This window comes from Leptodactylus fuscus, chromosome 5 (assembly GCF_031893055.1).
Source record: "Leptodactylus fuscus isolate aLepFus1 chromosome 5, aLepFus1.hap2, whole genome shotgun sequence".
In the NCBI taxonomy this organism is placed as follows: Eukaryota; Metazoa; Chordata; class Amphibia; order Anura; family Leptodactylidae; genus Leptodactylus; species Leptodactylus fuscus.
In genome coordinates, this window is record NC_134269.1 from 95,653,054 (window position 1) to 95,678,918 (window position 25,865).

At 39.9% G+C, this 25,865-nt stretch overlaps 1 protein-coding gene across 2 annotated transcripts; it reads left to right on the forward strand.

Annotated features, from left to right (window-relative positions):
• The first annotated feature begins 1,593 nt into the window (after positions 1-1,593).
• KTI12 (KTI12 chromatin associated homolog) lies at positions 1,594-25,865 on the forward strand. Of its 2 annotated transcripts, none has more exons than XM_075273856.1 (10): positions 1,594-1,726; positions 5,080-5,242; positions 9,233-9,284; positions 10,241-10,293; positions 16,559-16,614; positions 17,865-17,944; positions 20,234-20,393; positions 22,044-22,106; positions 23,308-23,376; positions 24,828-25,865. In XM_075273856.1, exons 2-10 carry the CDS (start codon positions 5,095-5,097, stop codon positions 24,969-24,971), a joined length of 825 nt encoding a protein of 274 aa, XP_075129957.1. In that variant the 5' UTR covers positions 1,594-1,726; positions 5,080-5,094; the 3' UTR covers positions 24,972-25,865. The 2 variants fall into 2 exon arrangements, with proteins under 2 accessions (XP_075129957.1, XP_075129958.1); XM_075273857.1 differs by having other exon boundaries at positions 5,083-5,242.

Below are 25,865 nucleotides of genomic sequence, written 5' to 3' on the forward strand. Positions count from 1 at the left end.
TTTTTACATGCTGAAAAAATCTGCTTCAGGAATTTAAACACTGTTTTTTGCATTTTATGCAAGATGTAGTTTTTGACACATTTTTTGTTACAGGTTTTTTGATGTAGTTTTTTGCTCCAACACACTGTATGAATCTTTAAACTTCACTTTGTAAAAACGCTTTTTGATGCAGGTTTTGCAAAAACAAGTCAAAAATCTTATTTTTTCCACCTCCCATTGATTTCAATGGGTTTTTCCAAGCGGAAGCTGCCTGAAGATAGGTCATGCTGTTTTGTTTTTTTTTTGTTCCCTCTAGCTGAAGAGCAAAAAAATCTACTACAGACTCCCATTGAAATGAATGGAAGGTGTTTTATGAGGCGGGTTCTGCCTCAAAATCCTCATGCAACTCTGTGAACTCTGTGTGAACATACGCTAAGGCTTGCATGCAGCTGCTCAGCAATGGGAACCCATGCCATGAAGCCAGAGCCACTTTAACTGTAGGGCCAGTGGTGCAGCGGAACAAACCTGCATTTGCTTGTACAGAAAGTGGGTCCAGGCTGCCACAACTCCATCTCTATTGTATTTGGGAAAGGCTATACAGTGTAAAGAATTTGTCACATGCAATAGTAATTTTGTTGTGTATTTGAGCAAATACCCGTGCGGTCTGGTATACATTGGGGAGACGACCCAAAGTGTGCGAGACCACATGAAACAACATAAGCCTAATATACAGTGTAAAAACATGCTACTTCCTATTCCTGCTCATTTTATAAGACAGAATCACTCCATAGCACGGCTGTGCTAACAAGTGCTGGAATCCGTGCCTCTTGCATGCAGAGGTGCAAATCAGATACTGACCCTTAGAAAGCGTGAAGCTTTTTAGATTCATAAGTTGCCAACATTGGATTCTAAAGGCCTCAGTTGGGAGCAGTGGCGTAACTAGGAATGGCAGGCCCCCGTGGCGAACTTTTGACATGCCCCCCCCCCAACCGACGTCGAAGACCTCGACTGGCCCCCTCCTCCGCACTCTATTATGTCCCTTAGTGGCCCCTGTACACAGTATTATGCCCCATACTGGCCCCTGCACACAGTATTATGCCCCATAGTGGCCCCTGCACACAGTATTATGCCCCATAACTGCTTTCTGTAGATATGTTTATTTATTTTGACATATAGCTTGAAGGTACACCATTGAATTACATGTTCATTATCTCCCTCAATCCCTTGGTAATAGTAGGCCTCCCCTCTCCCCCATTTTTAGTTAGTTCCCTTGTAAGTCTTATCCCTTAGTCCATCCATTTCCTCTTTTTATTTCCCCTTCACCTTTCTGTATTTAGTCTTACCTCCTTAAGACTTTCCTAACACCTACCTTTCTTTCCTACATATATTTTTCTTCTACCTATAATTATCTACAATTACTCTCACTCACCATTACATTACTCACTCCAGTGATACTTTCAGTTATTGCTACATCTACAGTATTACCCACACTCCTATTCCCTATATACTGCATAGCTATTCTTTACAAGCTGTTCCCATATCTAGTACTGGCAGATTGCTGTGCACAGTGATGCACTTCCGCCCACACTCTGACCACTTCCGCTCACTCTGGGACAGGAACTTGCCAGGTTTACAGCATCAGCATGTCTTCTCAGCGTGCAATTTCAAGCCAGGTTGAGTGCTCAAACTGAGAAGCCTCAACAATCATCTGACATACTCCTGCCAGCGGTCGTGAGTACTACAAGAGGTAAGAACTGTCTGACAGCAGGAATGACACTTGGATGTGGGTCGTAATTCCTTGGCTGCCATCTGTAGTATCCCTAATAACATGTGACCTGCACAGCTCCAATGATCTCTGTGTGTGCCTTTACAGCAATATAAGAGCTTTCTACCCTTCCTGTATGAGAACTAATGAGACTGTAATGTGTTACCTTATAGTTATGGGGTCACTGCTATTACTAACTAGGAGACGAGTGATATTCTGCAGATATTGCTATAGAGGACCTCTGCGCCTTATTCACCCTATTATGTACTATAGTCTGCATCATACATGAGGAGATCCCTCACATAGTGGATTTTGTGAATCCAGATTGGATCATGTAATATAGACTGGACTGTTACCAATCGTATTCTATCTTATAACTATTCATACTGTTGTACCATAGGCGAGTCTGAGTTGCTTTCTCCTGTATATCTCATTTGATATATCAATATGTATATCTAATATTAATTATATTGAGACATTATTACCTTAAGGTAGGATTCACACTACTGTTAATGTCTGTTATGAAGTTGTTCATAAAAAAAACAACAACAACAAAAAAAACGGGCACCTATCATAACAGACATTTAGAACGGGTTCACATCTGCGCCCGGTCTCCGCTTTGTGGGTTTCCATCTTCTGCCTGAGAAACTGGACAGGAGACGGAAACCGGGCAGTCAGTGTCCACCCATGAGCGTCTTGTGCCTCTCCACAGCGAAACCGTTTTTTTTATTCTAACCCAACACAAAGTCCTGCATATTCGACTTAGTGTCTTGTTTAAAAAAAAAAAAAACAGGTCTGCCATGGAGAGGCACAAGACGGTCACGGGCGGACACTTTGGGTTTTAAAACTAACTACCAGTTTCCGTCTCCTGTCCAGTTTCTCGAGCAGAAGACGGAAACCAGCAAAGTGGAGATCGGGCTTAGATGTGAACTTGCCCCAACAGACACTAACTGGTGTTAATGTGTTCGGTTTTTTTAACTGATCCATTTAATGGTACATCTGGAGATTTTTTTAAAAAGCAGCTTTTCCACGTCAGATATTTTTCTGCAAAGTGTGGATTAAGTTAGCAACTTTGCAGGTACTGTAAAATACAGAGTTGTTTTTTTTTCTGTAGCACTTCTGCAATATGGCACCTCGGCCTAAAGGGATTATCTGGTTTCTAGGATTGTGGACCTATCCTTAAGATAGGCCATCAATATTAGATTTGTGGGGGCCTAACACTGAAGTCTATAGGACAGGCCATATGGGTTGGCCATTATTGCTAGAATCTGGATAGCCCCTTTAAGGTTTTTTTTTTTACACAAACCTATTTAGGCCTGAGAAATATTGTGTGGTATGTTGGCTGTGTTTTGCAGTCTGACCTGAATTTACGTAGATAGAGTGCACAGCATCATAAAACCGTGTGAGGTATGGATGGGCAATTAATTAAAAAATAGGTAACATCAAATGGCAATCTGTCTAACAGACCTGATTTTGTTAACGTTGGTTACTTTGGTTTAGTTGTTAAATTATTTGTGAGCTTTTTCCTGTAATTTTGTTCTGAGTATAATGAGTGGGGGCCCATGGGAGGTGAGCAAACATAAAAACTACTCACCACCTCTAGGTTCCAGCGATGCTTTCAGTCTTCTTCTGGGCTCCTGAATAATGTTATAATGTGCCTGATGTCTGCAGAGGACTAGGTGCAGCAGCCGTGGATGCATGAAGAAATCCAAGTAAAAGAAATCCAGCGGCAATGGAGCATGTTGAATAAAAAACTTCTCCTTTTATTTGTAGAAAACTTCAGATAAAAGTCAGCAATACACACGAGTCACAGGAAAAAGGGAGGGGAAGCGTCTGACGCTTCCCCTCCCTTTTTCCTGTGACTCGTGTGTATTGCTGACTTTTATCTGAAGTTTTCTACAAATAAAGGAGAAGTTTTTTATTCAACATTCTCCATTGCCGCTGGATTTCTTTTACTTGGATTTCTTGAGTGTGGCTCTGAACCGAGAGAGTCTTTTTTCCGAGCGGGATCCTCCAAGGAGGCATTGAGGAAATAGAAAACATTTGGAATACGGACAGGCTGAGTATATACTTTTCCTTTCCCCTTTTCCTACAAGATGTGGATGCATGAAATCCATGGTTATTCTACTTTTCATGTCTATGAAAAACAATCACATGTATTTATTTTATTTATTTGTTTGTTTCATTTTATATACTTGATATCACTAGGACCATAAAAAATAGATGGCACACAGATGTCATCCATTATTCTATTTATTGTTTTGGACCCATAGAAAAATTGGTGTGATGCATCAGTGAAAAAAATAGACCTGCTCCCGCTGCTTATTTGCTGACCAGAAAAACGAACATGTAAATAAAACGTGACACTGTACGTTCTGTTCATTAAAAACATAGTTGAGCCTGCAAGTATTGTGCTTGTTAGGAGATTCATTCTGCCCAGAGCATGTCACTCTTTACAAACCACTATATATTAATCTGAAGCTCTATGGTTGAAAACAAGCAGGACAAAGAGTCATTGGAGTTTCTCCCCACCCGGCTCAACACAATTGACAAGTTTTCCCTATGTACATATAGAGAGATCTATCAATTAAATTGAGCTGGAAGAAACGTTAGTTCACACATTGATATAACGTGTGGCTTATTTTGGCAATGGTAAAAAAAAGCTTCCTGATTAGGAAGCTTTTTTTTGGACCTTGCCAAGCTTTTTTTGGAGCTTTTTTTTTGTAAAAACAGCTTTAAAAAAAAAAGCCAGGCTGTTTTCCCCTCCTGTAAAGTGAATGGGCTGAAAAAACTGTTGTGTTTTTTTCCACGTGGTTTTTTGCAAAAAAAAAAGGTGTCACTTATTTTTTCTGTGCGGTTTTTGCCTCCCATTCACTTCTATTGCTTTCTTCAGGCGGAAAACGCCTGAAGAAAGGTCATGTCGCTTCTTTTTCTTTGCTAGCAGAAAAAAAAAAAAGCTAGCAGTCTACATAGACTCATTGTATGGAGGAGGATTATGACGTGGATTCCGCTGTCAAAATCCTCCTCCATGTTCCCATGTGAACTAGCCCTAAGAGCTAACCTCTATTTATTTATTTATTTTTTATTTATTTATTTTCATTTTTTCCAGCTTTTTAAAAGCAAAGTGTAATGTCGTAGTGTTTCACAGTAAAATACTGTGGGGATTTCTTGTTGCTGTGCTTCTGGCAGCAGTTATCTCCTCACAGGTGCTCTTAAAATGTTTTTAGTTTTTTTGTTTGTTTTGTTTTTTCTTCACAGAATTGTTTTGAAGGCGTTTAGGTTTGCTATATTCTGAGTTTTATCTGTGCTCTGATAGCTTGATGTGTTTATTCCAGCAGGCTGCTTCCAAAATGCCACTTGTTGTGATGTGCGGATTCCCTTGCAGCGGAAAGAGTCGTAGATCATTAGAGTTAAAGGAACACTTGGAGCAGAAGGGAAGAAAAGTTTATATTGTTGGAGACCATGATCTAGGAGTAGATAGGAATTCTGTGTATGCAGGTGAGCAGTATTCTTAAAATCATGATTTTTTGACTATTTGAGAGGTATGTCCATCTAAAAGATGATGGCATGTCTGTAGGATATATCATCACTTTGTAATCAGTGGGGAATTCACCTCTGCGACATTGCTGCAACATCTTCTTCCAGTGACACTCTGGCTGCCGCATGGCTTCATCCACGTATTTGAGGCCAGATGGGATACTTTGCACAGCCGAGTGGCCAGAAGAACCTTTTAATGGGAGCCGCTCGCTTCTTTTTTCCGCTAGCTAGTAGCGGAAAAAAGAAGCGAGATGACCTATCTTGCCATGGATTCTGCGGCTGACTCAGCTGTGGCGTCTGCGGCGTGAGACTCCCTTCCGATTAGGCCCATTCATTCGGGCCTAATCCGAAACGGGATGCTGGTGCACTGCATCGGCATTCCATTGCACCTAGCCGTGTGGTATGTTCACACGCAGAATCCATTTTCGAGCGTCTGAACATACCTTAAGATTGGAATAACCCTTGAGGTGTTTGTGTATTTAGTTACAAATAAATACTACAATTACTCCTGAAAACTCTCAAGTCATGGTGTAGCACAAAATGCAGTACAAATACAGTATCTATCTAAAAGGATGCTTTCTCAATTATAAACTGTTGGAAGAGCTCTTTTTTGACCAATGAGACTTGCAAAACATGAACTGACCACCCCCTCTTTTTTTCTTTTTTTCCCTATTTATATTATTTTTACTATCCACAACTTTAACTACTTAATGACCAGGCTAAGTCCAGGTTGTCCAAGCTAAAAATATTGATGACCTATACTAAGTACATTTGTGTCTTAGACCCACGTAGCGGTCCGCAGAAAAAAAAGAGCTGTAAAGAGAGTAAAACCATGGGGCAACACAGAGCTTTTCACAGAAAGTTTCCTCTGTGGACTCTGTTTCCATTACACCTATAGGGAAGCCACTGGCATTTCCATAAGTATAATTGACACGCTGCAATTTTCAAAACCGCAACGGTTTTGGAAGTTGCAGTGTGCCTGCTGCACATATGTTTTTGCAGTGTTTTGATGGGATTCGCTAGAATCCCATCCACTTTGTAGGGACTGTAAAACACCTGCGTTTTTTGCATGGCGTTTATGCCACATGGGGCCCAGCCTTAATATTGGTCTGAGACTGGATAACCCCTCTAAAGCTTAAACTTAATATAAACAGGGGTAGACTTGCGCTATAATTTCCTCCGGTTAATTGTAAAGTAATCTTGGTTTGCTTGAGCCTCTGCCAACTATTTCTTTTCACTTTGGAAAAAGAATGCTATACACCATAATTTACTACTTTTTTTTCACCATAACTGCTATTTTCTACACCATAACAGCGTCTTACAAGTTACCCCTATGGAGCCAATTATCTACCTTTTTTTCTTTTGAAGTGATTTTAGGTCCTATTGTATACAAGTTTGAAGCTTTTTCTCTTTCTGTATTGTCTTTGTACTGTACTTGCTGGAGGCGGGATTCTGTACTGGTTCCACTCCCCAATGGCAGATCTAGATATGTTCTAGGAATAGAGCTGTCAAGTCAGTTCAGGTTCATTGCTCTGCGCATTGGTTCATGGTGCTGGCCATGATGTCACCAGGGGCTCAAATCTGACAGCTGAGTTAAGAATGGATCTTAAGCGTGGCATCACTATGAAGGACCATATCTAAAAACCTGTTGGTAAGATCAAAAGTCACTTGTAGTGCACGCCAGCAACACTCTTTAACTCATGAGAGAGAATACTTTTTCTCACATGACTGTATTTTATTGTGATTGCATTAAATACCCAAAATGTATTATGTATTCCAATTCTATGCTTATTCTGCCTTTGCATTATGTCCCTGATATTCGCTAAATCACTATTTTTTTCTAGTTTTGATATACAGGAGCACAGGGGGAGTTTTTTTCAGACCCTGAGCACTGCTGCATCACCACTGAAAACAGCCATCCTGCATTCAGCTCATCCTCCTGGGTAGTGGGAGGATCAACTCTCATTGGAAGGATCAACTCACATTGTCCAGGGGGGCAGGCTGAATGCAGGATGTGTGTGTTCAGTGGTGATGCAGTAGTGCTCAGTAGTAAAAGAAGCGGCCACCATCTTTAAACAACCGACATCCACTGTACTAGCACAGTGGATGTCGGGAAAGGGTTAAAAATGCTGCAGAAAAAAAAAAACCCTGTTTTTCTTGGCTGTGGCTTGCTAAGAGGAACTTTAGCCTTAAAGTGCACCCAAATACCTTTAGCAGTGTTTTGAGTGATTTCTGGGTTCTTTGTGAGCTCATGGCATCCTCTGCATTTGTTTACATCAGCATCTTCCTGTTCCTACAACTCCCATGATTCCTTCCTCTGCATATCGTATAATAGGCTCCACAGTGGCCCCAGTACAGGGTAATCTGGATTGCACATTCACAGTCCATATTATACAGCACTACATGACCCCCTGCTACGGGATTCCCAGCTGCCACTCTTTGGAGGTGCTGGCCAGCACAAACTCTTTGTGACAAGTACCAGCTGGCACCTCCTCTTTGACCCACACCCCTTTCAGGTTCGGACCCAGAATGTCCTAGTTGGCCGACACCTCCTCTTTGTGATGTGTGCCAACTGTCCACTGTATTGCACATGCGTGGGTGGCTGGCACACGCAAAGATGTTCATCTGAAGTTGTATTTAGCTAATTTTAAGGATGATGTTTTTATGTGCAGATACCGTAGAATTCAAAGAGGGTGTCCCTTATTTTTTTTGTTTTTCATGACAGGATAATTTAAAAGAATGTTAGAAGTCACTAAAGAGTCCCATCATGATATTAAAGGCCAGTAGTATGTATACAGGTATTGGAGCTCCAAGGTGACTTCTAATATATTTTATAATGGTCCTCCATTGTCCACTAGACCAGTAATACTGTCCCTCAGTGGCCCCTCAGATAAGTAATACTGTATCCCTGGTGGCCCCCTGACATATAATAATGTCCCCCAGCAGCCCAAAGGCTTCTAATAATGTCTTCTAGTGGCCTCCACACAATTAGTAATGCCCCAAGTGGCCCACGCTGTAGTTGTAAATGAAAAACAATACCACTTACCCATCCTCTGTACTCCGGAGCTCTGAAGTCCTCCGGCTTCTACTCTGCAGATCAATGCAGCAGGTCTTCAGCAGACATCACTAGCTAATGTCTGAGTGATAGAGCAGGAAGCTAAAGCCTTCCTGCTGCACTATTCTATTCAACAGCTTTGGCATCCTAAGGAGACATGCAGCCATTTCCCCACCAGATTGTCACGGCACCCTGCTTGGGAATTGCTGCGTTAAGTTAAAGTAAGATGCTATACTGTGATTGCAGCAAATCTTTTCCATTCATGAATGGAGAGTTTCATGACGATCGCTGCTGCTTTACATGAGAATCCATGGTGACCAGGTTAACAATGAGGATTGGTTATATCCTTTGTGAATCCTTTAACAGCAGAATCAGTGATGCCAGTGTGAACAGAGCCTTATGTAACTGGGGCATATACTTGTTTATTGATGATTCGTTAAATTCTTAGATGATTAACAATTTTGAAGTGGGAAAAATGAATTGAAGCAAACTGACAAAACACTAGCGCTTTAGTCTATTAGATACCGTATACCCTGCATACTGAGCCTTTGCTGAATGTATAGGTGTCAGTGGACACTGGAGATCTATAGTTGCTAGGAGACCTGGTGCGTGTGAAATGTAATTAATGCGGGTGAAAAGCTTGGCGTGAAAACCTGCGCCACCGACTGCTGTCTATACAAACACTACATGCTGCTGCCAGGACAGACTCATTGTGAATGGGGTGTAAATGTAATGTCTATTATAAAATAAAAGGCTTATCAGAAGTCACATCAATGAGTCAATGACACATAACAGGTTTTTTTTTGTATGGTGGTAAATACAAACTGTTATTTCTGTAGCCTCAGAAATAAGATGATAATGTGTTGTAATATAAGGATGAAATATTTCTATTACAGATTCACGAAAAGAGAAGGATCTACGTGGAGCCTTAAGAGCTGAAGTTGAAAGGTTATTACATCATTTAATTTGTGGGTCGTCTTGTTTTTATTAACTATGGTTTTAACGAGAAAGGAGAAGTTATCCGCGAGGTGTCTCCCATCTTGGTAGATAGCCGTCTGTCAGTCCAGCTGAGCAGGGCAAAAGGAGGCCATAGGAGGGCAGATATACAGTGGCCTGTGCAGGAGATGCTTCATCTATAAACCACTTCTGCTTGCAGTGAGTATATTGAGGTTGTAGATCAGGGGTCTCTTCCCCAATTCAGCACTCGAGAGGAGGAGAACATAAATGACTGTGGCTGTTTCCTTGTAGAATATAGGAGTTGCAAAACGGCCTAGAGTTTTATGATAACAATGAAGAAGTTGCATAGTTAGTCACATTTCCACATCATATGTTTTTATTCTGGAGTGTAAAGGGTGGTGGTCTTGACATGGCTCACAGTAGACCAATCTTACTTGCATGTCCCTATTTCTACACATTGAGAGTATATTTGAACAAAGACCAGGACGTTTCTGTCCAGATGGTTGGAAGCCACACAGAATGGCATTGGAGCTAACCAGTGGCCCCAGGCTGCAATTTGTGTGCCTCATAGTAGATAATGCATTAAACTAATAGAGTTAGTAAATTCTGTACCATCAATTCATAAGTACACCTAATGCTGAGGAAACTCTAGCCATTTTTGTGTTCCTTGTGTAGCAAAGAGAAATAAACGAAACATTAGCTTAGTGACTTTATTTAAAGGATTCACCTGGTAGGAAATGTTCTTATGCATTGACTGCTTCTTAATGTTGCAATTTATTCAGTAGGTTTTTTGTCTTTGCTTTCTACATTTCCTTAATCAGAGGTCAGAATACTAAGGAACAAATCTAATTTTGTGATGGCTTTGTGTCTGGGGATTGGGGTGGATTAGATTGTGCAGAATTGTAAACTCCTGTACTGAAATATATAATGATTTTCTGCTATTTTAGGAAATTAAATAAAGATGATGTTGTCATTCTGGATTCCCTCAACTATATTAAAGGTGACTGCTTATCTTCATTCAGTGGTTCCTGCTTCACAAATAATATTAAAGTATGTGTGGTGTCAATGACCCTTTAACCCACTCACTAGCCATGTGACAGTATGTTAAAACTATTTAGCCTTAAGTCTTACTAACCATTAATTCTTAGCAGGAATGATGAAATATCTAATATAGATAATACAGAGATAGAGTCAGGGATCTAATGAATAAAGGGGTGTACAAGATCATAATTTTGTTATTTAATTCTGCTGTTGAGGGGCAACAATTACTCAGCGCCGGCAGATTCTCTCATCTGCATACAGATCCTCCAGCTGTTTGTGCCAGATGACTGCTGCAGCTAATAACAGGCCACAGTGGGGACCTCTTCACATACAGTGGTCACATGCCATTTGTGAAGAGGTCACCGATGCCTGTGATTCGATGTTGCGGTCATCTAATTCAAACTGGATGTCACTGGTGCAGTGGAGCAACTATGGCTGTATAAGTCTCCTCACAACTGAAAAGGTGGTCTCTCCCTAAGGGTGGACGTTATCCCCATAAACTGGTGACATCCGTCAGGGGACTTGTATACAGACGAAAAGAGCTGATGGAGCGGGTAACAGAGGCCGGGGACTGGTAAGTAGCCATTTCTTATTCTTAAAGGCCCTTCAGCAGCAGTATTACATAAAAAATTGAGTTGGAAAGCCCCTATAATCTAATTACCTGGAAGTTTTGGCAAAGAGAAAGGAAATGAGTGCTTACTGTATGTGCAGGTGACTTACAGCTGGTAACAGAAACTATTTTTTGCTTGTATACTGGTCAACTGCTTGAAACATTGTGAGCAACCTCAGGAAACTCACTTCTGAAATAAGATAACTCTGAAGATATCAATGGACCACATTGCAATTCTATTATTTTCCATTTACATTAAAGGCCCAGTTCACATATGCGTTCGAGATTCCGTTCGGGGAGTCTGGTTGGGGACCCCCTCCCCCACAGCGGAAACCTATATGCATAGAAAAGCGGTTACTTGGGAAAACGCGTGGATCTCATAGACTATAATGGGGTTCATGTGGTTTCTGCATGAAACATGCAGAGAAAAAAGTCCTGCACGCAGCACTTTTCTCTCCGCATGTTTCGTGTGGAAACCAAACGGACCTCATTATAGTCTATAGGGTCTGCGTATTTTCCCAGGTAAAAGCTTTTCTATGGATATAGGTTTCCGTTCGGGGGGTCCCCAAGCGGAATCCCAAATGCAGATGTGGACCGAGCCTTAGAGGTGGTTTAACTGCAAAGTATAACCACATAAAGAGCATGGCACACACCAAAAATGCCATTGTCCTGACAAAACAGCATATTTTACAACCAGACTGTGTGAATGAGATTAGATAGCTGCAAGGCAATGGCATGCATTAAAACAACAAAAAAAAATACCAATAAATATGTATCCCAATCCATGGTTTGTCCTGGTGTTCTGTGGATAGGATGCAGGTTTTCATTTGGCATAGTCTATGGCAATTTTGCTTGGTCATCCTATTAATATTATAAATGTGAAAGTTTGTGAGTTTGTGGGTTTGTGTGTTTGGATGTTTGCATGTTCGGATGTTTGTTCCTCAATCACGGAAAAACCGCTCTACCGATTTGGCTGAAATTTTCCACAAACATAGTTAATACACCCGATTAAACAATAGGCTACTTTTCGTCACAATAACGCACATACGTTTGTGCCAGAACCCCCACAAAACCCAAACTCACACCACCATCTCTGCAATCTCACACACTTTGGACCATAGCAAGCCACAAAATTCCTATTGCCCTCTGCAGCCTAGCCCCTAACCCCACACAATCTCATATACATATACTTTACCACTTTGCCCCTCACCTTAACGATACTCCAGGAGGCTCTCTTTAACGCTCCGGAGTAGCCATGTTTGCCGACCCCCACCGCTCTGACAATCCGCGACACCGCCCACCCATGTCAATACCCCTAGGCGGTCTAATAAATGCAAAAAAAAAAAAGTTTAAAAAAAGTAAAAAAAAAATCTAAAAAAATAAATAAAAAGGATTAAAAATTCAAATCACCCCCCTTTCCCTAGAACACATATAAAAGTAGTTAACAACTGTGAAACACATACATGTTAGGTATCCCCACGTCCGAAATCGCCCGCTCTACAAAGCTACACAAATATTTTTCCTGTTCGGTAAACGCCGTAGTGGGAAAAATGGTCAAAAGTGTCAAACCGCCATTTTTTCACTGTTTTGATTCTGATAAAAATTTGAATAAAAAGTGATCAAAGTAATAACATTTCCCGAAAATGGTAGAACTACAAAGTACACCCGGTCCCGCAAAAAAAAGACACCCTATACATCCCCGTACACGCACGTATAAAAAAGTTACGGCTGTCGGAATATGGCGACTTTTCAAAAAATAATTTTTTAACACAGTTTTGGATTTTTTTTAAGGGGTCAAAATGTAAATAAAACCATATAAATTTGGTATCCCCGGAATCGTAACGAAACACAGAATACAGGGGACATGTCATTTTGGTTGCACAGTGAACGCCGTAAAACCAAAGCCCGTAAGAAAGTCGCAGAAATGCATTTTTTCTTCAAATCCACCCCATTCTGAATTTTTTCCCTGCTTCCCAGTACATTATATAGAATAAATAATGGTGGCATCATGAAGAAAAATTTGTCCCAGGAAAAATTAAGACCTCATATGGCTCTGGGAGCGGAAAAATAAAAAAGTTATGGGGTTTAGAAGGAGGGGAGTCAAAAACGAAAATCAAAAAATGCCATTGGCGGGAAAGGGTTAACTTCAAATACTTCTGTCCCAAAGTCACTATGTAAAGTTTCTCACAACACCGTATAGCAGCTCTAATACAAATTACCTTCAACACAAAAGTCTCACGTATTCTCTGAATTACAGCAAAAACAAGATACAAAGTTACATTTCATATCCCATACCTTATACACAGTACGAAAACCTTACCCGCGCCTGTATATACCCACTGCTACAATCACCGCAGACGAAGTCGCGGGTACCAGCTAGTATATCATAAATTGCTAGATTTTTTTTTTAAATATTTTATTCTACAAAATTATAAGAAGACAATGGTTTATGTGCATGAAATGTTATAGTACTCACTCTGTGTACACACTCTTTTGGACAATGTCCTGGTCAGTCCCATAGACTTTGTTGTGCAGTGGGGATAAATGGGGTAGTCAGAACCGCCATTCCAGTGATCACAGCCCCCTCATCCTGACCATTATGGGGGTTCCACTGATGTAGTTTCCTAAAACATCACTACTGTGACCCACTTTGTCTTCTTGGCATATGCTGTTTAGACCAGTTTACTGATATCAGTAAGCCGAAGATAATGTAACACAGCAGATGGTTACTACATATTCAAGTGTTGAGAGTAGATAATGAATCCAGCTTATTAAGTAGCCAATTACAATAAAACATTCAGTCTAAGGTATGTAGAATGACCTTTGTTCTAATTAGTAGCTATAATGATAATGTAATGACCTAATAATTACATGTGGCCAGACTATGGATATTCTATCCTGTCTACTCCATCTGCCACGTGTGTCATGGTCAGTTAAGTCCACATGATGATAAGCTGTCCTGTAATATTTTTTTCTAAGATGCTAAAGCAAACATTGGTCTACATATTAAAATCAGGGCTGTGGAGTTGGTAGGCCAAACTTCCTCTGAGCCTATTAGTTTTTCACAGTCTGACTGACTCCTGGTCCGACTTCATAAATGGCAGCCATGGTCAGACAGAAACTGCAGAGCTCCTCTAATTTGCAAAAAAAGCTAGTAATTTAATTTTTATGAAAGTGAATATGCAAAAGCTATGCTTCAAATTAGTTGTATAAATATAATTAGTAAATATGCGGTAATATTAGTAAAAAGGATGAATCCTTTTATTTTGCAGTTAGTTAACTACAAAACCCAGAATAAAAAAAAAAAAAACACTCCAGAGACAGATACATATTCCTTAGTACAGGGCATACTAACATGTAGTGAACTGTGCATTCACTCAGTTGCACTGTTCACTTTATGCAGCTATTGTATGTGTCCTCTGTTTGGTCGCAGACTGACCTACCATTCATACACCAGCCAGAAGTGCCTGTTTTGGGTGTAAGTCTATGACAGTGTAACATCCAAAGAAAAAGTGGATTCCATCTGATTTTTTTCAGATCAATTGACCAGCTGGCTGACATGTTCAGCAGCTGAATAAAGTGAACGGTGCAACTGATGAGTGAGTACACAGTTCACTACCCTGTACTGAAGGGCTAAAAAATATCTTTTTCTGGAGTAGGGTTTTAAATAGACGTCTTTTATGCAATGCAATTTATTTGTTTAATATTGGTAAGGAATCTGATTTATGAATATTAGATCTTTTGGCAATGTTGTAAATGCAGTGTCTGCCTAAATTTTCAAGTTGCAAGCAACAACTGTTAACTGCAATCTGAGCATTTTGTCAAATTCTGTATTTGACCCTAATATATAACCTCAATGTTATATTCACAAAAAAAAGTTTAGACGGTGGGATCCCTAGATTAGTGTTGCCAGTCTCGGTTTGTGAGATGTAGGTAAAACTGTTCACTAGGAACTTTCTTTTGCTAACACACTAGTGACTCTCTGGGGTCAAACAGTCATCCAGCAGACTACCTAAACTGTTCTTAAAAGATGGCTATGTACATTAGTTAGATATAGGTTAGTGACTGAACAACCATGTAACCAAAGATTGTTCAGTATACAAATATTTCACAAATGGAGCTGTATATACTTAGATCTTACTGACTGTGGCAGATTTTCAGACTTGGTCACACATGTTTAGCAGGTGATGGATCAGTCATATTTCTGGGACAATGTTTCAAGGAAAAATCTTACATGGACAAAAAGATGTTGTGTAAGCACAAAAAAACATTCCTCTAAGTATCAAATGAAAAATTCAAACATGGACAACTTGTTTCCAGACAATAATCGTGTCATTGGTTCACTTAAAGTAATAGTTTGTTACTAAAGTTTATGGTTAAGACTGGTCATTTTCAGCAATTGCATACACAGAATAATGTATATAGCCGATAGTGAGTATAGTGTCCTGTTTGTCACATGCTGGCATCTTTATGGTTAAAGCCAAATGTCAAGTATGAGGATCCAAGTACATAACCACATATCTCAGCTTTTGGCCCCGTGTAAGTATGAAATGGGAAAAGTAGGACACTGGAATTAACTGTATATTGAGTTAGAAATCTGCAATATTACATAAAATGGCTATTGTCACAACAATACCGCATCTACAGACATGTCAGTATAAATCATACATAGACCATTGCTTTCCCTGGCAGCCTGAAGCCAGGATCTAAATAATTAAGGTGTTGTGCTGTCATATATGACAACACTTAAGGGAGATTTCTGTAAAACAATCATGTACTTGTGGTTGCTATTGTTAAGCTTCATCTTACTATCCTTTTTACAGACTGGTGAAAACAGATGGCAGGGTCATGTAACAGAAATGAAACCCTTCTGCACATGCATACATGCCTTGTAGTCACATAACTTTGTAATTGTAGTGGGTAAAATGTCATTGCAGTATATGATGGGCAATGATTGCTTTATACATAGTGTACCAAATGCCTAAAAGGAAAGACAATTCTAATTTCCAGCACTTTTGCCCATCAGGACTAGTGAAAATTGAACACATTTGTCTTATGAAGACAAATAAGCAGTGTCCACTTTAATCACAATTTGCTGCTTCATTTCCAATCTATACATTATTTATGCAGCCACTAGCAGCTTTTGGGATTGATTCCTGTAAATCATTGAAGTAATCTGAGTAATTATACTATGTAGTGCTGGGGTGACAGTCAGAGAATATCTCATTGGTATACGTAATGGGACGGGATGACTGCTGGTAACATGGAAGAAAATAGAGTTGGAAGGTCCATTGAGACCTGCATAAACGCTCGCTAGCTTCATAGTTTATTGGTTTTAGCAGAAAATCAACCATTTCCACACATACCCACATGTACTGTATTCACAATGTCCCCCAATGCATGTGTGAACATGGTTGAGCATGTTTTCTAACACTCTATTCATCTTTGCCAAAGAGAAGAGGATTTGGACCCTCAATGATCAGAAATCTATAACCTATGAAGTTTATAACTTGGTGCCACCCCTTTAAGTAATAATATTGTGACTGTAGTTTACCTTGTTGTTTCAAAATTGGAAAGCAATGCAGACAAATGTTTTCTCCTCTTTCTTTTCCAGGTTATAGGTATGAGCTGTTTTGTCTTATTAAACATGCACAGACTCCACACTGCCTGGTATGACGTTACCAACATTTCCTTGTATATAGATATTTATAAACTAGTGATAATCATTGGATTGTATTAACTAGTGTTTGCATTTGATATATGTAATAGATAATTTAATGTATAAGTTACCATAGTGGAGAATGTATACAAAGTGTACCTATTGTTAAAAATTGCTGCATTTCTTCCATTTTTTTTGTTTTTTACATATAAAAAATAAATAATAATAAAATATATGTATATATAGTCAGGGTCTGGGGTTTCTAGGTGGGGTGGCATAGACACACAAGTCCAGTTTCTTTAGTCCAAAACAAAGGTAGAGTTTATTTTCAATTAAAAAGCTAGTGCAGCAACAAAAGGAAACAATACAAAAATAAATACCTGCCCGGCTAGGCTCTAACTAAACACAGAATAGGTTACCTCACCTAGAATAGCAGCAATCCAAAAGCCAGTAAAATCATTCAGGACACAGCTACAAAAATATGACCTCTCTGTCAGCTCTCCAGCCAAACACTGCCAAAATGTTGCTGCTGGAGCTGGCTGCTTAAGCCTCCGTGACAAGGAGACTCTCTGCAGCCAAGTCGCTGCCGGAACATCCTCAAAGTGTGGACTGTAGGGGGGTGGAATGACAGGTCCCACTACCAATCCTACCACTCATTCCTAAAAATTCAGCCCAGTACTGAGCATTTACCAAAATGCTCAACAGACGAAAGTTGTCTGCTGAGAACAAACATTCCTGGAGTTTTCTCATCTCACCCACCTTAGTAGTCTGGGTGAGATGTACACCCCTTCATTACCTGACCAGCCATCGGCTTACAATATATACCCCACCCCACCTAGCAACCCCAGACCCAAATATGAAAACTAACTGTACTTGTTGCTCAGGAATGGTGGAAACTAGAGAAAAAATTTCCACTGTGCTCGGTTCTCGCAGATGTTAAAGTCTTGAATTGGGAAGGTTGTGAAAGGTCCTTCTTAAAAATTGCTTTTATGCCATATCTAGAAAAATCCCAGATGCAGGGGTTTACTGCAGACTGGTGGCATGTGGCTTTTCTAGGTAAAGGTCCATAGTCATCTTGCGGTTATAGTTTTCCATTGTGAATATAATGGGTATTCATATTATCACCTGTGAGGTCGCCTTGTCCTTTGCATAGATTCTGGCCCTAGTCAGGTCTGACTTATACTCTCTCTGTTTCCTAATGAAGGGGCTTAACCCTTGTGCTCCTTGAAGAGTGATAATGAATACTCTTATGTTTTTGCAGATCTATTGTCTAACTTCTCCAGACATCAGCTCCAGCTGGAACCAGGACAGACAGCAGGATGACCAATACACACAAGCAGTGTAAGTAATAGAAGCCTTGTCTGTGCCACTTTGTTAGAAACGTTACAATAGAAGAACACATTGAAACGAACTCGCCAGGAATGATGTAGTTAATAAAAAGTTTCCTGTTCTAGAAGACTCCTTAACATATTTGTATGGTGCCTATTTACAACAGGTATTTTACAGCAAATGGTGAATTAAGCCCATAGCTATCTCCATTCTAGTCTCTAGATTGGATCGCTTTCTGCATTTGTTTTTCGAGACTGATAGAAGAAAAAAAAAATCCTAATTTGGCCTTGAAGGCAAACAGAGAATAATTCATTAAAAGCGGGCTTAAAATGCGTGCTACCGTAAGCTTCTCTCTGGGGGGTTGTACAGATTTCTGAATTGGTTAGTTCAAAGCTGCCATCAACGGCTGCTGGAATTCTTGTACGTCTTTTATTTCTACATGGAACTCTTTGAATTGCAGATGAGAACGAAAGATTTTCAGATGTTTAGGGATTAGTTTAAGGCATCCTGAATTTCAAGTCATTTTCAATGTAAAGCAGCTTGTTCTAAAAACAATCAGATCATTTTTCTTTCTTGTTAATATTTAATATAATTATGGTAATTGATGTATTACAGGCAGCTAAGAATATAAAAAGGCTTAAAAACATCATCCACATTATGGTCAGAGTAATAGTCAGTGGTTTATATCATTACACTTCTCGTTTGTTTTTTGCATATAGATTTTCAAGATGACATTAAGACCATTATTGTCAGTACTTCACTTTGTGCCCAAAAGTTGTCTTAAATGCCTAAAGAGACATTATGTGAGGAACCAATGCAGCAGCCACTTAGTATGGGATTGATTGATATTTCTAACTCTCCCAGACAGAAGGGGAATGTAATTACCTCTACCCTATGGGACCTTCCTTCCAATAAGAGCCCCAAGTCCCAAATAATGACAGAAAAACTCATTAAATGTGTTATATCCTTCAATTGATTTTTTTGTTTTGTTTTTGTGAGGCTTTTGTATTACGTTCCAGCTCATTCTCCTCCAGAGCATAATTGTTTGTGCTCTTTATGCTTGTCTTTTGTATGTTACACAGTGTTGTTGTAGACATTAACCCTTCTGACCCGCATCGAGACCTCTCACACAGCCAGCTAGTGCCCTACTCTGCTGTGATGGGAGCCAAAAACCACGAAACAGCCGTCTGTTGATGGGGAACTCTTCCTATTAGCTTGGCTATTATTCACAGATTGTGTCCTTAGGTTTCTTTAAAAACCAGGTATTAATCTGATAGGAGCTACCTTCCAAAAGGTGGGGCTTGGAGCAAATTCCTCTCACCAATGAGGTTTTATATTCCTTACCTGGAATTTTTAGATGACATTACCTCTTCTGACAACAGTCTTGTTGTTGCAGTGTTTGCTGCAGTTTGAACCAAAGCCAGAAGTGGGTCACATATGAAGCCCTTAAAGGGGTTGTCCATTCAAATATGGACAAACAAATCATTTTTTAAATCTGCCAGAGGCAGTGAAAAACATAATAAAACAAAAAAAAATAAATCATGCTTTCCTTTACCCAGTGCTCTGGTGCCTTCCAGCGCACTGTGGTCCTCCCAGTCTGTGGTTGTCTTCCTGTGGAAGTCCCTGCTGCATGTGACCGCTGAGGTCACTACCTGTGATGTCCCAGGAGTCTCTTCATGAGCCCAAAATCAGCAGCTTTAGTGGAAGGATTCTGGGACATCATTGCTGGCGAGCAATTTCACTTTGGGAAGATACCAGAGCAGTAGGATTAGAACATGATGGGAGGACAACAGGTACATGTGGGTGCGTTTGTTTTTTTTTTTTTTGTCTTTTTTTTAGTTATTTGGGCTTTTTTTACCTCCTCTATTTTAAAAAATATATAAAAAATATATTTTTAGCCCAGACAACCATTTTAATAAAAATCTACTTCTGGTTTTGGCTCAAAAACAACTACAGAGACAAGGCTTAGGTGGATGCTTTTCTGACTTTTTTTTTCTTGTAAATGACTTCTGCTGCTCCTTCCTGCTAGATCCACTTCTTGGTTTGGTTCCAAAATTGGCATAAAAAACTGCAGTGGCATGTCTTCAAAAAATGTTGTGCGTATAACCGCCTTGACAGTTTAATGAAACGTTACAACATGCATTCTTTGATATTAAGGTCTCAGCAGTATCTTGTGACATTTGCTTATTTGGGTTTGGAAACCTTGTCAATTGGTGCCTTAGGTTGTGTTATGTGAATTAAAGTTTTTAATAATGAGTGTCGTACTTTAAATGGTGAACACATGTTTATCTCTTTTGACAGGTTTGATTCTTTGGTGCAGAGGTTTGAGGCTCCAGATTCTCGAAATCGCTGGGATAGCCCTCTCTTTACTGTACATAAGGATGACACGCTTCCATTGGAGCAGATTAGTGATGCAATTTTTCACAGGAAAGCACCTCCACCCAACCAATCTACACAAACGGTGCGTAATTCACATTTCATTCTTAATGCTGTACTCTGTATGACATTCGGCCAATCAACGCTGGTCAATGCATTCCTATGGGAAAAAGTCAGCTCGCGCATATCGCAAGCTGACAAGGATCCCGAACAGATAGAGTCCCAAAGAGCTGTGTGAGTGACATTCCCACCTAAATAAAGGTAATCCCTAGCTAACCCTGCCTGTACATCTGTCCCTGTCTCACAGTCACATAGTTCACAGTCTCATATGGACCAGATATTAAATCCACTGTTCGTTTAAATTGGAGGTCACCTAAATTAGCCAGCCAATTACTTTTTCCTATTTTTTTCCGATGCCTCCATTGTCGTAGTTCCTGTCCCACCTGCCCTGCACAGTTATTGGTCCAAAAAAAGCGCCAGAGAAGGTGGGAGGGGAATTGAATTTTTAGTGAGTTTGCCACCTGGTGTTCAACTCAAATCAAACATCTCGAACAGCCTGATATCCAATCGAACATGTACTCAATCGAACGCTGTTCGCTCTTCTCTAGTCCCTATCCATTAGTAACCACTTGCTGACCGTCCACTGAGTGTATGCATAATGGGGGTTGGCTTTGCAATGACATACTAGTACTTCATTGCTGAGTTTGCAATCGATGAAAGATGGCCAGCACTTGGTAAGAAGTAGGAGGTGGGGAAGGAGTATTTGCAGGAGATCAATTTTAGGTTCCACTTTTGGTGTTTGGCTTAGGCTATGTTCACATTTGCGTTGGGCTCTTTGTTGTTCGAGTTCGCCGTGGGGACCTGAACAATGGGGAGCCCATCATCTAAAACAGCTGTTACCAGTGGACATCCGTGGCCCCCATAGACTATAATAGAATCCTCACGGGTGTCTGTTGGGTTGCCACCATTTTTGTACTGAAACTAGTGAAAAAAGTCATCTATGCAGGACTTATCTCTCTGATGACTTTGGACGCAGATGTAAACCTAGCCTTACAGATACTAATGTCAAATACTGACTGTATGAAAGTGGCCTAAACCATCTTGCTAGACCACAATAGACAGAAGCTCATGGATGTATCTCTTTATGGAGACGTCTATAGAGAAGAGGACGGGAAATGTGAACGTGATTGGTTGGGGGACACAAAGGCACAGACAAAGACTAATGAACCTAAAGAGGAAAGTTATGTAGAGTACTTTAATTCCATCAGTGAAGACCATCACATTGTAGGATCGATGCTGTTAAATCTGTGGGCAGATCTGAATCAGATGGTATTGGCTGATGTTTACACAAGAACATGTTCTGATGGATGAACTGAGGGAAATAACTTATTCACGTTATTTAGATCAGTACTCCCCAATACTTCCTTATATTTTCCTATTTATTGGTGGTGAAAGGAGGAGAATCTCCATGTGTATCGGAGTCACCATAGCCTTTGGTCTACCCCCAACAGCTCTGAGACAACTAGGAATTAGAGCCTGCTGAGTGGAAAACTGCTACGTAATGCAGGATACAAATCACATGATGGTCAGAGACACAGGCCTACTACATGACTCATTGTTTTATGATATGAATTCTGGGTTATTTCTTGTTGAGGTGCATAGTTACTTTTTTGGTTACAAATCTGATTACAACATTCTTCTTTAATAATCTATTTTTTTTTCTATTTTAAAACAGCAACCTTTGTCCTCGACAAACTTTTTGCATGAGCTGGATAAGGTGACCCAGGACGTTGTGACTGTGAGTGTGACCCACTACTGAAAGTGACTGTTCATGTGAGACAGAGAACATGGATTTTTTTTTTCTGTTTCTGTCCCACCCCCCCCAACCTAGCTCACATTATAAGACCAGGTTCACACAGATTGTATTTGTACCTTTAAAGTTGTTTAAAGGGATTCTATTATTTGAAAATCACGTTTTTAAGTAATACCACGGCTATTATAAAGGCTATTTTACTCATACCTTTCTTCCTCTTGTGCTCCCCGCTGTTTCTGTGAAAAAAAACACGTTTACTTTCATTTGCAAATTATGCTCAGGGAGTACAGAGGGCGTTCACTCTGTGCTCCGAGCACACCAGTATCATCGCCGCTCACCGCCTCTTGTTGCATGTTCATTCCCCCGGGCATCTTCTCCTCTTCGTCTCTTCGTAGCACCCAACGCTGTTCTGTTTGGTACAGAGGAAGGAGTTGGGGTAGCTTAGAACCACTGTCCTGGACAGCAAATGTAGGACTGTCCTGCTGTCCAAAGGGGCCCCAGATACCATAGAGCCTGATGCAAATGCACCATGGCCCTATGGTTAAAGCGGCGCTGACTGTATGTGATAAATTATACACAAATACAAGAATAACAGATGTGTGCCCATATGTAGATGTTTGGAACCTGGAATAGTCAAATATTCTTAGTGATTTATAGTTTGTACAAATATATATATATATATATATATATATATATATATATATATATATATGTTAAAAATTTTATAGATGTATAAAATATATTTGTCCAAGTGATTGTCCATCTTTTCAAAAGTTATTAATAGTTAATAATTAAGAGACCATTTAATATAGATCAGTTTCAGTACTGAGATCCTTGCAGGTCGACTGGTAGCTGCACAACTCATTTGCCATATCCTTGATGGTGCTGGTTATGGATACTGCAGCATGTCTTATGTCAAATTTATGGGACACCGCTGAAGTATCCACAGTTGCCGTTATCAAGAATACAGTGAGTGAGCAGGTTAGCGCCACCGTGTTAACAATACTGGATCTGCATGTTTCCAGAAATAGGTGATATGTGGAGGGTCCCTATAGTCAGAGCCCTGCCTAACCACGCACAATACCACTCCTGGACATTTAGCTCCTATGATGCAATGTGTTATACATTGCTTTAATGTGTATTTTGTTTGTCTTCATTTAAAAGAATGAAATATTTGTTTTCACAGGCTATTCTAAGTGCCCAGAAGACTAGTGTGCCGGGAGATATCATTATGGTGCCGGGAGCCACTGAGAAAATATCCTTTTAAAAAACTGCAAATGTCACAAAAAGACTGTGATATGATTTTTATTTTTAAATCAATTCTAATGCTCTACAAGCTGTCTCTGACTCCCCTATACGTATGCACTATTTGTCAATGTGAAATGTAACCCATTTATACTGACATCTAGTGTTTAAAGTCAAAATTGAATGGTTCCATTATTTCAATTTCAGAGAGATGCAACATAAAAAAAAAACCTCTTCACAAAAGACCAATTATTATTATTATTATTATTTTTTTTAATGTCTTTCTGGCGATGGTATGCATATAAACTATGTATGGATCTGCATTTATATGCATTACTGAAGGTATACTTTTCAAAGCAAATAATTGAAATAGGTCTAGAAAATGCCTCAGAAGAAAAGGTAGGCATTTAAACAGTATTCCCACACTAGACATTTATGACAAACCTGTAGGCTGTTCCATAAATGTCTGATAGATGCATATCCCACCCTCTGACACCTACCTGTGTTTCTAGAGCCAGCTCCCACCCCCCCACCCCAATCCACTTTGGTGGTACACACCTGTAGAAGAGAATGGAGAACCTCCAACTCTCCATTCATTTTACACCCGGATGTCACTTAACCAGTGGGATAAAAGTCAGGGAATGCTTGTTGTAGAGATGGTTGTAGATTCATGAAGTTGGATCAGCATCTATCCAGACATTTATGGAATATTTTGCGGATATGTCATAATGTCCAAGATGAAAATACTATTTAGGCCGGGCCCTCATCTGGCGTAAATGCTACGGTTTGCCCAAAGAAGAAATCCTGAAGAAAAGAAGGGGCATTTTGCAGCAGTTTTAGAAATTGCAGCATGTCAATTATACCTACGTGTAATGGAAGCAGGTTTCCTCTGCAGGCTTTTTGTGAAAAGCACTACGGGAAAAACCACGATGCATTGCTGCCATGTTTTTTCCTGCAGTGCTTTTTTGCTGCAGCCCACTACATGGGGCGTTAGCCTTAAAGAATTTTGCCAAACTAAAAATATTGGTGCCCTATCCTAAGGACAGGTCCTCGCTATCAGATTGGTGACAGTCTGACTCCTAGCACCCCACCCATCAGCTTTTCTCAACAGCAGCTCTGCTCTGTCCCATTAATCTGATATCGATGATCTCTTTTGGATAGGTCATCAATACCTTTAGCCTGGAAAACCTCTTAAGGATACATCTTAATTGTGGTTTTATAATTGTGGCTGTATGGAGCTTATGACCATGGTTTTATCAGTACACAATTGTATATTCTCCCTTATTATTGTGACTATTTCTATTAACCAGCACTGCTCACAATTGTCATAGGGCCCTTGATAAATACTGTGATTCCTCTTTTTCCATAAGCTTGCACAGAACCTTGGACTACTTCTGATTTTCTCTTACAGAGATAACTCTTAGGTTTTAATATTTGCGGTTTCTTCCTTAATGTTCCCACATGCAGCTACCACGTATGCTGAATATGTCAGAGCTGCGGAGGCTTCGTCAGCAGTTTATCAGTTACACCAAACTTCATCCCAATGAGAATATCTCACAGCTTGCAAATATGTTTGTACAGTACCTGAAACAAAGTATCATTTGAAGAGACAACCAAATGAATTTTTCATGTCATAGAATCTGCTGCTATTTCCAGCTATTAAAGGGGTATATCTGGGATTTTTCCATTAGTGACTTATCAGATTGCTGGGGATCTGACATCCTGCTTTCCCTTCAATGATCTGAATGAAAATGGAAGCAGCATTTGGGCTAGCACTGTGGCTTCTTCTTAGTGACTGATGTCATGTCTGTCAGTTATGATATACTTCTGCAGCTTAGTCCCATCCAGGTATATGGAACTGAGCTGCTATACCAGGTACAGATGATACATGTATGCCTGGCATACACTGAAAATAAAAAATTCAGCACTGATCCTAAAGATAGGTCAGCAATATAAAAATCCCAGAATACCCCTTTGTGCTTCTCTGGATCTTAAGTACAGTTTCATTGACAAAAGTTACATTTTAGTTTTAGGCCTGGGCTACATTGAGACTTTTTGTAGCTTTACTGATTGATTTCAACTATTAAGTAACAAATGCAGTCCACAAGATTCACTTTGACTGCAGCCGTTAGGCTGGCTTTACACAGTGCTTTTTTGTTAATTCCTAGTACATGTGAATTTGCATCTCGGTACAAAAAAAAAGTGTAAACCCAGCTTTGGGTTGAGACTACATGCTGCATAACGGCTGTTTTTTTTTTTTTTTTTTTGGGGGGGGGGAGTTTGCTGTGGTTATTTGAATCAAAATCAAGAGTGGCTTGAAAAGGAATGGAAACAGGAAAGGAAACGATAAAGGAAGCTCTTCTAATTCTTCCTTCTACTAAATCTACTACTGACTTTTACACAATCAATTAGTAGTACTACAAAACTTTGCAGTGTAGCCCGGGTCTTATGCTTTTACTAATGTCTGTACACCGTTTCTACAATAAAAATGTAAACTAT